General features: G+C 31.2%; 1 protein-coding gene across 1 annotated transcript in view; it reads right to left on the bottom strand.

The window, feature by feature from the left end:
• The window catches only part of LOC132738333 (kinetochore-associated protein 1-like), a 54,954-nt gene that overhangs the window by 19,822 nt on the left and 19,207 nt on the right, over window positions 1-15,925 (bottom strand). Inside the window, exons 16-37 of the mRNA XM_060725819.1 lie at window positions 14,127-14,216; window positions 13,670-13,735; window positions 13,024-13,085; window positions 12,215-12,323; window positions 11,610-11,756; window positions 10,455-10,511; window positions 9,816-9,932; window positions 9,194-9,313; window positions 7,863-8,006; window positions 7,079-7,177; window positions 6,509-6,612; window positions 5,778-5,880; window positions 4,834-4,971; window positions 4,511-4,639; window positions 4,189-4,261; window positions 3,794-3,858; window positions 3,263-3,370; window positions 2,879-2,904; window positions 2,184-2,285; window positions 1,505-1,689; window positions 816-913; window positions 203-359 (exon numbers count right to left, since the gene is read on the bottom strand). Of these exons, the coding sequence (XP_060581802.1) occupies window positions 203-359; window positions 816-913; window positions 1,505-1,689; window positions 2,184-2,285; window positions 2,879-2,904; window positions 3,263-3,370; window positions 3,794-3,858; window positions 4,189-4,261; window positions 4,511-4,639; window positions 4,834-4,971; window positions 5,778-5,880; window positions 6,509-6,612; window positions 7,079-7,177; window positions 7,863-8,006; window positions 9,194-9,313; window positions 9,816-9,932; window positions 10,455-10,511; window positions 11,610-11,756; window positions 12,215-12,323; window positions 13,024-13,085; window positions 13,670-13,735; window positions 14,127-14,216 (2,299 nt within the window). The remainder of the gene's footprint in view (window positions 1-202; window positions 360-815; window positions 914-1,504; window positions 1,690-2,183; window positions 2,286-2,878; window positions 2,905-3,262; window positions 3,371-3,793; window positions 3,859-4,188; window positions 4,262-4,510; window positions 4,640-4,833; window positions 4,972-5,777; window positions 5,881-6,508; window positions 6,613-7,078; window positions 7,178-7,862; window positions 8,007-9,193; window positions 9,314-9,815; window positions 9,933-10,454; window positions 10,512-11,609; window positions 11,757-12,214; window positions 12,324-13,023; window positions 13,086-13,669; window positions 13,736-14,126; window positions 14,217-15,925) is intronic.

Consider the following 15,925-nt stretch of genomic DNA (forward strand, 5'->3'; position numbering starts at 1 on the left):
CTGGACCCATTATTCATCTTCTACTATGCTACCCACTAGTCTCTTTTTATTTAATTGAAACAGTTATGTATCAGAATAACTTTAATTAATTCATCAATAGCATCAACTGAATTCCTTTCTGTAATTAATAAAGCATCAAGTGAAAAAGTGACTAAAAAAACAAAATATATATTTGTATAATTCTTATATAGCGCCAACATACGTTTCAAGGATCTAAATAGTGGATTGAGAACTGTGTATTTAGAGACAAGTGGTAAAGCAACAGTTGAGCTCATTAACAAAGCATCTTCCTGGAACACATCTAGTGTGAGGTCTGTAAATAACTCCTTGTCTACACGGAACTCTGTCACTTCTCCCCACTGTAATAATGTACTCAAACAAATTATTATTATCTATTTCACAAAAAAAATAGAATACTGTAAAAAGGAAAAGTCCTGAATTGTATGTTACACTTTTTCTTGTAATGAAGCATAAAATACTACTTGCATCTTAATATAAAGATTTGTAAGTCATGTCTTGATTAATCCTAACATCTACAAGACAAGAGACTGACCATCAACTTTGTCTGCTATTAACAAAATACAAATTATTAAATATATCTTTTAAGGCAGTTACAATTATACATGTAGTAAAGATCAGTTGCAAAACAATTTCATACAACTTCAATCAATCAATCAATCAATCTCTTTTAAGTTTGTAATCTACACTTGCCTGTATTAGAATAGGTTGACATCTTGCACTAGCTGATATTGCATTATATAAGGATATATTTACAGATTTCAGATACAAACATTTATGAGAACAATAACAATTACCTGAGCAGATAGAGTACTGTCCCCTGATTCACATTGTTGACTTACAGATAACAACAAGGAACATATCTTACACAATTCTAGGTACTGACATAACTTCTCTGTAATATAAATATATGTATCATGATCATAAAAAAAGTAAAGAAAATGTACATTCCTATAGCAGAATTAGATTTTTTTAACGAATTATTAAGTTTGAATGCATTCTTGGGAAAATCTATAGTAGTATGTTTGTAGTCTACCAAATTTCTGTTAGCTATAGAATAATATCAAAAGCAAACTTCATTGGCACAGTTATTATTATAATCTAACATTTAGTGTAAATTTATGCTATTTTGTACAACATAAACAGAATTGCCATCAGGAGGCGGTGATAGGCCAAAAACTTTGTTGATAAAAGTATTAAAACCAAAATTACACTTCAAAATTCTGAACAAACTGTCTCAAAAAAGATGATGCACAAATAATGATACATCAAAATATATGCATGGCTGTGCAATATTGTTTTAACGGAATTTCAAAAGCAATATGTGAATGTGATTTTATGGCACAGTAGAAGGAGGTACCAATCAATAAAGGATTGCCGGTTAGTTTGTTTTATTTTACTAATAGATAAAATAAGCTCAAAGCAAAATCTGTAGTAAACACAATATGTGTGGTACATATATATTCTAGATTCCATCAATTTTCACCTTGACTACAGATACAGAGAGCCTGTGTAGCTAGTCTGTGACAGACTTCTGGTAGTAGACGTAGCTTTCCTGTATCAATATCTTCATCATCTGTATCAACTTCAGCTTGAAGGTCAAGGAAGGCTTGAACCACTTCAAACAATGTCTCTGCTGTCTCCTGTGTAGGACTGGACTCAAATAACTCACTATAATACATGTATATGATGTACCATTCATTTCTGATATTGAACAAGTTAAAATGTTTTTAGTGCATTATTTTGAAATGGATCTTAACCAACAAAGGAAGATAAATAAATAAATAAAACATATTTCAAGGTTATCTGCCATTTTGACACACGCTTCCTTTTAAGTAGTGGACAAGTATTCAAGTTGAAGTTAATATTCAATATTTTAGAGAAATGGGACTAAAAGATTAACCAATGCAAACATGTGGTCATAATCACTGCTCTTTTTCTTTTCTCTTTCCAAAAAACAGCAGAAAACAAAGATGTTAATCAGTACATACTGAAAAATGTAGATAAGCTTCAGTAGAAGACATAAATTTTCTACATTTAAATTCAATTAAAGATGTCTGATAATGAGATATAAACAATGAAATTCATATAAACAGGGCTTTTCTATTGCCATTAATTATGCAGCAAGTCAGTGAAGAAACATAACATAAGCTTGTATTACATACCCACATATTTGTACAGCAGTATGTATGTTTCCAGCGTTGGCATATTTTATAGCAAGCTGACCTTGTATAGTAGTATGAGAGATCTGTAATATTCTTGCCAATCTGGAAACACATTAATGTTAAACACTTTTGATGAATTCACAAACAAAGCAGATAAAATGATCATTTTCATGTGTTAAGTATGCATTCATGAATAGAGGAACAAAGTTTTTTTTTATCAACCAACTTCTTTTCCAAAAGATTTTTAAGATGTAAAACGATGACTTGATCAATCTACAGATTACATAAAAGGTTCAGATGTTTGATCATAACATCATTCTTTAGGATAAAGAAATTACAATGAAGCAAATCTTTATCAAAATAGCATAACATTCAAAGAATGCAACAGCATGGCGCCAAGTGGTTAATACGTCAGACTAATTATCTTATGATTGCTGGCTGTGTAAGTTCAAACCCCACCAGAGGCAAACCATTGTTTTCTTGAGAAAGAAACTTTACACTCATTGCTTAGTACTTGTTGACTCCAGGGATGGACTTGAGAGTGTTTCTGGTAGCTTATAGCTATAAATTATGTATAAAACTAAACAAATAATATATATACAAGGCTGAACCATCCATATAATTTATTGCCCTATTCTGACTGATGACCATGCATTTATTAAAACATGTCTAAAAATAAATCTGCTATGTTTTACCTATAAACCTTGGCATAGTCAGAACCCTGAAAAATAAAAATTTGTTCAAGGTACATGTATAACATATTTTCTCATTTTTCATACAAATTTCCAACATAAACTGAAATACATATTAATGTTAACTTCATACACACATAGTCTAATCTAAAACTTGACAAATCATATGACTGCAATCAACAATGTGATATAATTTTGCTTAACTTAAGAAAAGTTAAGTCTTTGTTGTTCTTGAAAGAAAACATTGGTTTTCTGTACAACTTTAACCTAATATCTAAGTTCTGTAAGGTACAATAAATGATAATCAATGTGTTTATTTTACTAGTTTTTTGTTGTGTAACAACCTTCATCAGCAGAAATCAGAGCAGTAAATATAAATATCAATACCTGTAACTGATCCTTAGCAAAGAAGTCTTTCATGAAGTCATATATAACTTTCATTCTAAACTGCTCACTGTCATATTCCTCCATTGTCACATATTTATCAAACTCTACCTATAAATTAAAAATTCATTGCAATATATTAGTTCAAGCAAGTCTGCATTAAAAAAACCAAATACGTCTTTAAAATATAACCATTAAAATAACATCTATAACATCTATAAATTATATAGACCACAATACTGAAAGGGCCTTACACTTTTCGAAAGAAAGTAGTACATAGAATTATACTGGGATATAAAAAGATTGAATAAACAAGCAATGATCATAGTATTGCAAGCAATCCATAAGTCCCCAACGGGTTAGAATCCCAGCAGTACTTTTTGCGTTATCTTGGGATCCAGTTTTATGGACGGACAGATGGACAGACAAACAGACGGACGGAGGGTAAACCTAAAGTCCCCTCTGGTTAAAATGGTAGGGGACTAATAACAAGTATTATATATTTTATTTTGAACAATTAGTAATAAGAACAACCTGCAATGCTAATATATTTCTCAGAACTTTTTCCTGCTTCTTCAAGTCTTCAAGCTCTATCAGATCTGCAAAAGATAATTACAATAAGAGTAAATTCAAATATATAATTGGTTAATCAATCAATATTGAAAATTGAATTTACCTTGAAGCTAGACTACACTTTATTTTATGTGAGAAAAATAAGAATATGCAAGAAATACAATTATTGTCAAAGGATGTTAATTTCATACATTGACACATTTTATAAGCTATGCTCTAGAGATAAAGAATCTCATTTTCATGGATGTTCAAATACAAGTAGATTCTAAACAAGATATTAAAGACATTAAATAAGAAATGGTACAAGAAATTATTTCATAATTACAAGACAAAGTATTAAGAAAAGAACTAAGTACCATGTGTTTTGGTCAATAGGTATTTAATGATTAATAAAGAAGCCTCAGTGAATGCTCTCTTCTGTTTCTTGATCTGAAAACCATAAAAAAATATAAAAAATTTATCTTCAGCTACTTAGGTTTGCTATAACCTTAATCCAACTTGTTCTGTTTTCATCAAAATGTGGAACCAATGAAATTATACCTCTTAAGAAAAATTATGTATACCATAAAATCTAACATCTATAATTATTATTTAAGCATTATATAGAATTCCTTTTGAAAACTTGAAAATTCATTCAACAAAATGTAGAAAACTGGATGTATAAAAACAGCAAGTTACCTCATTTTCTATAGGTGTCAATATGACAGTATGATTTAGCATGACCAAGGTCAAGGTCACAATGTCATTTCCTATATTGATACCTAGATCTGCTGGTAAACTCTTCAACAACTCCTTACAGTCTTCAAGCTATGTAAAAATGAAAATACTCTAAATATTTCATCTATTAACTTAATTTCTTATACAAAAACAGTATTTTCAATGCCACAGAGAAAATACAACAAAATTAAAAATTACTTGACACTAAACTACTGTTATAAGAAGTGAAAGTGTTTAACTGAAATCTCACAAATCTGTACTGGTTAATTGTAAACTGTCATTACCCGATCAGCTGTAATGAGTTGCCTCAGTCTGAAGGCATACAAGTTGACCTTTAGATTAACCCCACATGATTTCATAACTTCCAATGCATCTTCCATACAACCTTCCTTGTCCTGAGTTAACATGAAATACATCAGCCTCTGAAATATACAAATAAAGCTTTTCAGTTACTTTTTGGGTTGTGCTTAAAGTGGCAATGGCACTCTTAAAATGGCTTTCATGCATTTAATGGTCAAGCAAACCAATATTGCAGTCATCAACCTAGGCATAAACACCTATCTACTGTAAGGTACCTAGATAGTTTCCACACAATTAACAAATCTTATCCCTGTAGGATTTCAAACTCACAGCAAAAGGTAAATTTATTTCTATATCTTCCAAAAAAGCAACAACACAAATTGATAACATGGGATATAGTTTAAGTTTTTAAAAACAATTTTGTTACACTTTTTTTCAAACTCCAGTATTTGTTTTAACAATTACAGGTGTTTTCATAACATACATACATGTTTTTCAAGGTTGAAAGATTCCAGGATTAACAATATTGTTACAATAAATCATCATCTCAAGAATTTTAACATTGGTATAGATATTCAGAGATTTTCTACCTTTTGAAGGAAGATTAACAATATATTGTATCATTGTTTGGGGACCTTTCTGTTGAAATGTATCAGATTTAAATCATATACATATACATGCAGTGTTAACTGGAGTGCAGGCAATAGTTACACCCTCTCGTACAAATCAGATAGACTCGTGTTTCGATGCTCTTTCTATTACATATTCACCTTATGTCCAAATAATTATTTCTACATATTTTTATATAATATTTATATGCTTGAAAAGCATATGATGATTTTTTTCAATATAACTTCAAAAGAAACTTGCTAAAGATGCTTATGCAACAACTCAACATGTTTAAGAAAGTAAAAGTACCAGAACTTACCTCAGCTTCTGGACCATGAGGAACTTCAACATGTTTTAGACCATATTTCATCATTAACTTTCTAACTCGAGCTCTCTCACACTGCTCTTTTATCTTGCTTACTCTAAAATCATCAAAGATATATGTTACTTGATGTTGAAAAGCAATAGGATTGTTTCTAGACAAATTCCAAGAATTGAAAAAACAGATAATACAAATGTTAAACATAACAATAACTGAATAACATAAAAAATATTGGTTTTTTTTTTTGTTTGTTTTGGGTTTTACGTCACATCGACACAGTATAGGTCATATAGCGACGTTCCAGCTTTACTGGTGGAGGAAGACCTCAGGTGCCCTTCAGTGCATTATTTCAGGTACAAATGGGTACCTGAGTAGAACCACCGACGTTCCGTAAGCTAGCTGGATAGCTTCCTCATATGAAAGAATCCAGTCCCTGTCGGGATTCAAACCCACAGCGGTGAGGGGGCAAGTGGTTTGAAGTCAACGACCTTAACCACTCGGCCACGGACGCCCCTAAAAAAATATTCTACCACACTTTAATATCATATGCTTAATACCTTCAAGATTCTATTTAGAAAACAAGGTCAAAATTCTTCAGCAATTTTGAAAAAATCTACATAATTAAAAATTTACAATTCAATTTGATCTTCACATAAATAAATGCAATGCACTTCAATAAAACGTCTTTTGTCTTTTGTAAATCATAAGGGAGTATATGAAAGGCATACTTAGCATGTTTGAGTTTGAGTCCCATCTGTACAAGTTGTTCTACACCAGCGGTCCATGGTACTGGTGCCCATTCCATTACTTCAAGAATACCAACTATCTTTTGCTGAAATATTGAAGAACCAAATAAAAGATATGATAAATAGGGAAAAAAATACATTATCAATTCTCACTCTGCATTTGACTTTTTATAAATATGCAATGACAATGATAAAGCAACTTTATAAATTTAAACATTTTTTTTATCTAATTCTCTTGGTGAACATAATTATAACTTTGTTGTTTTGGATGTACACAGATGTGCATCAAGATCTTTAGACAATATTCCAGGAACAAGCAGGCTTCTGAGAAGGAAAATTTTATTCTTCAATAACCTTAGTGGATATTGTTCTGACATGAAAGAATTAAAGGTCTGGCCAAATCACTATACAACAAACAAGACAGTGGTGGAATAGAGAATTATGCCAGTTAAAAGCCATAAATCTAAATGAAGTCAACATTAGCCAATATAATCAAATCAAAAAGTGCCCTGAATTGTTCCCTGAATTGTTCTAGAAGATATTTATATTTACCTCAACATCTGTGATACAGTCTATAACAGCTGATGCTTTAGCCTCCCACGTTGTTTCTCCTCGGAAACTTCTCACCTGACCATACCTCTCCAGTAAATCCTAGTAGAGAACAGAACTGCCATGTTTAACTACATACACAGTTACCACCACTTGTATCAATATTAGATACTGCCTTTATTGCTTGTTTGATTGGTTATAGCAATGCATCTGTCTGCCTGGGTGACTAGCTTCCATTATAATATAATGCAAACAGCTCCATATATTATGATCTTACAATATTGATATCATTTGTATCAGTATTTTGGTGTATCAGGGTAAGTTCTTTTCAACCTCAACATACATATTTTACCACCTAATGTAATAACATCACAATGAATTAACAGTATTGTTTAACATGTTTTGTAATGATCAGCTTGATTTAATATGAAAATTTGTTTAACAGAGAACATGCATCAGCAGGATAAAGTTTTTGTAGCAAGTTTATGATTCTCACATGTCTTGCATAAATTATGTTGTTAATATACTAAGTTATACAACTTATATGAGTCATGAACATATTAAACGATTCATGCATCTGAAAATTACAGACAGTAGACAGTTGGTTAAAATAAAATTTACATTTATCAATTTGTTTTTAATTTAATCATAAGACGTGAAATTATTGACAGTGGCCTATAAGGATCATTCCATTTTGTATGCTTGTTTCATAGGTTAAACACCAGTTCTGAAATAAAAACTAATACATAGTTGACTGGCAAAGACTGCGTATACATTGAAGTCTTACCTTGATATATTTCGAAAATATTTCATCTTGATTAAGACCATGCTCCTTCATATACGGACGTATCTGTCTCTCTAAGGTCTGACTAATTAAATCAAGAGCAACAACTTTGTCCAACATCCTGAATGTTATTGTCTCCTTGGTTTCCTGAAAATCAATGTTTACCATAATTAACAATAGTAGACAGAACTACAATTGTTTTAAGCAGCAAATATAGATTTTAACTAGAAATGTGTCCATAGGACACGGGTGCCCCCACCGCGCCACTGTTCTGTCAATCTTTTTACTAAGTCAAGGGAAATAACTCTACAAATACTAATCCACAAGCGAAACCCCAGGTGCAAATCTAAATATGCTGAGCAACCTGCCCATAAGGTTTAATGACTATGTCAAATCCTTTTTGAGTAACTTGCGACACAAGTTGAAAATTGCAAAAATTTTCTAAGTGAAGGGCAATAACTCTAAAAATACTAAATAAATCCAGACGAAAATACCTGGTGCACAACTGCACATGCTGATCAATATTCCTGTAAAGTTACATGACTCTAGGTCAAATACTTTTTGAGTTACGTGCGACACATGTTGAAAATTGCAAAATTTTACTAAGTCAAGGGCAATAACTCCAAAAATACTAAAAATATCCACATGAAAATACCCAGGTGCACAACTACACATGCTGATCAACATTCCTGTTAAGTTTCATGACTCTAGGTTAAATACTTTTTGAGTTACGTGCGACACAAGTTAAAAATTGCAAAATTTTACTAAGTCAAGGGCAATAACTCTGAAAATACTAAAAATATCCAGACGAAAATACCCAGGTGCAAAACTACACATGCTGATCAACATTCCTGTAAAGTTTCATGACTCTAGGTCAAATACTTTTTGAGTTACGTGCGACACAAAAGTGAACGGACGGACGGACGGAAGGACGGACGGACGGACAAGGGTAAATCTAAATGCCCGCCACTAACCTGGGGGCACAAAAACAATTTCATTAACAAACTTTAACTTGTACGATGAAACAGTAAGCATTTTTTAACTTAGTAAGAAAGTTACCACTTAATCTATAGTAAAGCTTCCCTAAATGTTATGTATATCATTTTCTTAAAAAAAAATAAAATGTTGAAGTAACAGAAAATGATGCAATTGTCAATGTCTTCCTTTTTTGTAAATACCTGTATGCTTTTTACAAGAGAGTTCAAAGAGCAATGAAAAGAGAATTAATATCACCTGACCCTGACCTTTTTATTTTAAACATTGCACATGACAACTAATTTTATTCCTATCTTTCATTTTCATTATCATATCACTATTTAATGTTATTACTATACCTTGAGGAATTGAGCAAGTGACAATCTACACTTGTATTTATGTAAGACATCATCCAGTTGTCTCAGTTTGATCAGCAATGTCATCAATGGTTTTAGAGTCACCTCACTTCGTAGTTGTGTCTACAATAAATATATCAATGCTCAATTACACATTGCGGTTGCATGTGAATACATTAAGTTGAGAGCTTTATCACCTTGCATAAAAAGACATTTACTATAAACATGTTTCAAACTTGAATACAATTAAGACAGTACACAATGTAGAAGGTTAATACTTCCCGAAGAAATAATCTTCAAGAAACTACAATTGACAAAAGAAATATCAATTGGAATTAAAACAGTTAAGACAGGGCTTTTTCATTTCAAAACAGGGGTCTTATAAAGGCCCCTTCACAATTTGAAGGTCACTTCAGTGCAGACCAAGATCAAGAATGGGCACATTTGATCATAGCCTGCACTGATCCCTAATCAGTCAGTATTTATTTTGAAATCCTCACCTAAAATGATAAATGGTTTTGTCCAGATTGAAAGATGAACAGGTCCATTTTGGTGTGGTAAGAATTTAAAGAATCTAAAGGACTTATCATCATTGGCATTGAGGTGTTATGTAGAATTGGCATACCTTGTCAGCATTGTCATTTGCCATACAAGTTTCATCATCTATAACTACGGCTGAGGACTCATGTAAACGTCTGTGCATATACTCTGCAAACTCTATACCATTCTTTGGCCAGTTTGTCTGAAAGACATACAGTAGTACAAAATTATTGCGCTCTACAATCATGTTTCTTCCATTTCCCTAAAGACTTAAATAAAATCAAAACTGTACAAAATTGTCCATTTACTGAAACACAAGTCTAAGAATAATAGCAAATTCACATAAAAAGAAACATACATAACATCTTCTATTATTCAAATGATGCATGAAGGGGAAACTCCGGTCTTCCTCGGACCTCCACCAATAAAGCTGGAAAGTTGCCATTACAGTATCGGTGTGACATAAAACCAAACCAAAAATAAATTCAAATGACAATAGAGATCACATATTTTCTATATTAACCTGTTCCATGCTGCAGTAGTACATTACTTAAATATATATATATGAATAGAACAGAATAAATTTTATTTCCAATGATGGGCCTTTACAGGCATATAATCACATAATAATGATATTGTACCAGACATACAGAACTAAAAAAAAAACATGTGCCTGACAATAATAAGTAGTAATTTTTCATGTAATTAAATCAATTTCTCTTACCTTATCCATTGACTCCATGTTTTTTGTTTTCTCAATCACAAAGTCAACAAGGTCTACCTGTAACCAAACTTTCAATTAGAATTTCATCATAAAATACACATCAGAACGAAATACCACTATGAACCTAATTACAGTGTAACTTCCGAAAACCGAACACCCATGGGACTTGTCAAAAAGTTCAGATTTCAGAGGTTTCCGGAATTCAGAGGTTTATGATAATGCGGACAAGACTAAGCCACTTAATATCACTAAATGTCAAGGAAGAAGTGGCCTTTACTGTAATATCATATGTAATAGTCTTTTAATCAAGATTTACTTGCAAATGCTTTTGAATTTCTATCAGTTTGTAGAAATGTTGTTAATTGCATAAACTTACATATCGTCCGATGCTAGTTAATTAATTATTACATCAAATGCAATAAAATCCCTAAAGACTTTTGATGCATACATTGTCCAATTAATTGTCATTTAATCCGCTAATAAACACTTCAAATTAACTGACCGCCGTAAATTACTTTGATTAACCGCATCACTTCAAACATACCATTTCACAGTTTGTGATTTTAACGCGTGTCAAATTACACGATCACCGCTAATTAGTAAACAATCGATAGGGAGATTAAATCTTCCTGCAGGGTTTACAATGTATTTCACACCTTTGGATATTTCCGGTTTTTGGAGGTAAAATTGCATTGATTTGACTCTAATTTTACGAAAATATCGTCCGGAATTCAGAATTTAGAAGTTCCGGAATTCAGAAGTATTATATTAATAGAAAATAGAAGGGAAAAAATCGGGACCGAAAAAATTGTTCAGTTTTTAGAAGTTTCCGGATTTCAGAAGTTCCGGAATTCGGAAGTTACACTGTATACAGCTGATAAAAACAATTACATCAAATGAAAAATTAAATTCAAAATTTAAAGTCAAAATCTTCACTTATTTTAAATCTATCTTTCCTTTCATTGGTTTAAGCCAAATCAACACTAACCAGCCCAATACAGGTGGCAAAGGCTGTTAACTGTCAATGGAATAAGATCTAACAACAGAGAGGTAAAGCAAGTCAAAGTTTGTTATGTTAATCACTCCAGCTGTAACCTTTTTTTTTCTTAATACTTATGGTAAATTATGAAATGACAGAAACTTTTTAAAACTAACCAGGGCATCTGGAACTTCGCTCACAACACATGGTATAAGCCCAGTGCTAATGTAGCCCAGTAGATTTTTGGGTTGGGTATGGTACGGGAATGTAGACAATATCTTCTGAATCAAGTCTCTACTCAATGCTTCACTCTTCCAGCTTGACTGTAATGAAAAGTGTCATAATATGCAATTTTACCAAAGATGTATTCCAGCATTACCAAGTTTTTCTAAATCAAATTTTTAAAACATCTGTATGTTAATGTATTTTGCTGCAAAAAATGTATAACCTGTAAACAAATGATTTCAATTGAATAAAATTGTTGTTACGGTTCACAGCTGTTGTTGTACTTTTGTCAACTTACATACATTTTGTTACAAAAATACACATTACGACGATTCTTGGAAGCGAAAAAGTTGATTTTTTTTCCACTTTAACTATCTTGCTTACGATATGTTTATATACAGTGAAAACATTAATCGACATATTTCAAAATCAAAATGCACTCACTAACACTTCCTACATCTCACCATCTGATATGTAAGTATTCTAAAATATAAAACCAATAAACTTAAATTGTATGTTTCACATATAGAAATGATTTTAAAAGCTGGTAGTTAACCTGGTGTCTTGTCCAGATAATGAATCCAGTATCAAGATGACCTCTGTCCAGCCATTTGAGAGATTCATGTAGTAGGTCAGCACATATAAATTGTCCCCATTTCTCACCACTACAAAATATCATTCAACTAACAAACTTCTGTATTTCTTAAATAAGATTTCAAATAATATAAGCATTTTATCTAACAAGAGTACTGCATGTGATGTCAACGCTCTTCTGTTAGAAATTTTGAGTTAAAAAGGGGGCATTACTCCAAAATATTGCTTTCAGAGTTATGCCCCTTGTCTAACAAGAGCATCTTGTCAAGAAAAGCAAGTATTTCAAGTTTCATGCTGATAACTTTTAAAATGATTGAAAAATAGATTACATTTAAGTTGTTGAACAATGACAACGATCATAATAGTTTGGCTTTTTTTCCCCGAAACAGACAAGCTAAAAATATAACCTTTTCTTTTCCTTGAAAAATGCCATATCACAAAACTCAATGCTAGTGTTTAAATGGTTATTATAAGCTGCTGAAAATCTCTTAAGAAAGTAATATACATGTACATGTGTCAATTTTAATATTCAAACAAATATTTCCTTATTAACGGAGTTTTCTACCAGAGTTTGCCTATGTTGAGCAGCCCTTGCAACTTTAATCATTAATTTAAAATAATTTACTTTCATGGTAGAAATTAACCAGTCTTCCTATAATTCATTTATCACTGAAAATAAAATGTTTGCAAAGATGCTGTATTTAGAAATCTTTTAAAAATTTGGTGATACACATGCATGTTACTAATACATTACTGACTGTATTTTATTACCTGAATGCTTCTTCTCCATATGCCAGTTTAAATGTTACCAACCTATGCTGAATCTCCAGTAACTGTAATTAAACAATACAAAATTTCAAAATTCAGGGTTAAAGAACAGAACATTTTTATCATTACAACAAAACTTAGAACCACTAAAACAAGATTAATGAGAAAGAAATCTCTGTATCATTTGTCTAGCTCATTCTTTTTAGTATTTCAGCTACACACAAGCAAAACTTCATAGATATAACCTTAAAAATATCTTACAGACTGTTATAAAAATAGTATCAGAAACTATGAACTCCCTCCTTCAATAGCTTCAATTACATGAAGACAAAGTGTGGCGAAATGGATTATGCATTTTCATCTCTAATCAAATAGAAATATGATTTACTTTATAAATTTATTTTGTAAGCTCTTTGTACAATGATCTGTTAAATGGACTTGTACCATTTGCTAAGCTGTAAAATTTGAAACTTCGTTGTATTATTTCAATTGGTTTCAAAACGCCAAAACAGAATAGACTGGTCAGACTTTATTCAAAAGTTGGCAAAGTTAAGTCATTATAACCACAAGCATTTAGATCTAAAAAAAAGAAATAGTGTATTTAATGACCTTCACTTGAGATTATTCTATGTGTTAAACATAAGGTTACCTTACTACACAATGTTCCCTGTTTCTCTCTTACAATAGGATCTTTGCTGGATAAAGCTTTTACAAGCTGTAAGATAATACATATATATATGATGATAAAAAATGATAATAATATTTTGCTTTATTTCGTTTTTCACTCTAAACTTAATAATAATTTTACTATAATTTGCATACAAACAATTCAAGCTTACTCCAATATTTACTCTTTTGAAGTCATTGTCATGCTTTGAAGGTTTACTAAAGTAAGCCACTTTGATAACTTCCTCACATGATAAAATCCAAGTATGTAAATAATTCAAGCCAACAACAGATAGAGGACATGCGATAAAAAATCAATGAACATAACCACAAGGCCCCACTGTTTTCTGAGCATAATCAAGTTGTGCAGACAGACAGGTGGTGCTGTTTTTAACATGTTCATATTGAAGACATAGAAATTATTAAATGAGAAATCATACCCTATCTTTACAGTAAGACAGTAGTTTCTCTGTGTCATTATACGTGGGTAAAGCTGCTCTCATACAATTCTCAGCTGTATGAAGGTCATCCTATAATCATTACGATATTTTATAATATATATTATACATTCTTTTAAGTCTATATAACGGTATATGACATAGATACAAAATTATACAGAAATAATGACCTAGCAATGAAAATATCAATTATATAGGTATAAGTCAAACTCCTCACTTATGTTACACAGTTAGGTCAGACATTTCAAATACAAATGTACACAAAAATCAAATTATTTTGTTCTGAATAAAACCATTGTTAAGAATATTTTATTAAGTAAAGTAAACAAAGTATTTATAGCTATATCATGAAATTAATGTGTAACAAATTAAAATAAAATCCTGGTTGTTGAAAATTTACTGAAATTTTCACCATACATTGGTAAAGCATTTCAAATCCTTATTTGGTCAAAATATTTGCAGAAATTCTGCTACATTCCCCACATCCCCTGGGCCATCCTTAAAAAATTGTTTGTTTGTAGTGCTCCGACCCTAAGTTCGTGAGGTGGGAAGGTAGGTAGGGGATTTTTTTTTTTTTTTTTTAAATTGTTACAAAGTTGGAGCAAACTGAGTATAGCAATACACAGTATATAGTCCCCCATGATATACTGTGCATGATATTTTCTTTGTTTAATATTTCAAATAATAACAGACATACAATGTAACACTTTTGTTGTTGTTTATTTTACATTTATTTCATCTTTAAACAAAATAATTGAACTATTGAACTTGTTCCTTATTTACTGAAATTAACAATGTCTGGAAAAAGGTGACAATACCTGTAATAAAACAAGTGGTCTGAGAAAAATATATATAATATGATTACTTGACAGATTTAGCCCTTTGAGAAAATAGAACGGAATTAGTCTCAATACCAGTATTTCAGTGATATTTGAAAATGCAATTTACACTGCAAGTATAGGTGTTTTGTTTGTAAAATCAATGATTACCACCTGCTTTGATGACCACCTAAGATTTCATTTACTGGTCCTGACTTGTCAGATTCTAAATGCACAAAGAAGGGAGGGGTGTAGCAAATCCATTTCGTTTTACTATTGAATAAAAGGAATTATCCTGCAAATAATATTAATCTGGTTAGAATATAAATATTTGAAATTAAATGACTAACAGCAGAATTTTTTAGCTTTGATTTTTTTGTTATTGTTTGTTTTTGTTTGTTTGTTTTTTTCTTTTTTGTTTGTTTGTTTTTTGTAAAATTTTAGGGGTACACTTGAAAATTTAGATTACCTTGCCACCATACTGTATTAACCCAGTTAATTAACTCCATTCACTAGCCAGCATAATAATAGATCATAATGTATGTTACACCTGTCACACAGTTGTGTGTACTTACCATATATGGCAGTGTTGCATGTAGAAAAATCACCTGCTGTAAACATGTATAGTGTGTAATCAACAGGTCCTGGAGCCTGGAGTTTGTTTTGAAAGTTGGATTAAAGTGAGCAACAATTAATAAACCCATTTGGGTGTTTAAAAGGGAATATAGTACGGACAATTACAAAGGAGAAAAAAGGAACAAAAACAAAAGAAAAAAATAAAAAGTGCATGATTTGTAAAATTGTTTGCATCAAAGATTAAAAAATATGGCTATTAAATTACAATTTAGGAAAAGGTAAAATTAATGAATAATTATCATTCTTATAAAGAAAAGTATCGGGAAAAGACCCATAAATTTCCAGCGATTTTCCCGCGAAAATTTTATCAATCAACTTGTTTTTTCA

Source organism: Ruditapes philippinarum, unplaced genomic scaffold, assembly GCF_026571515.1.
Source record: "Ruditapes philippinarum isolate M1 unplaced genomic scaffold, ASM2657151v2 ctg195_1_1_1_1, whole genome shotgun sequence".
Lineage (NCBI taxonomy): Eukaryota > Metazoa > Mollusca > Bivalvia > Venerida > Veneridae > Ruditapes > Ruditapes philippinarum.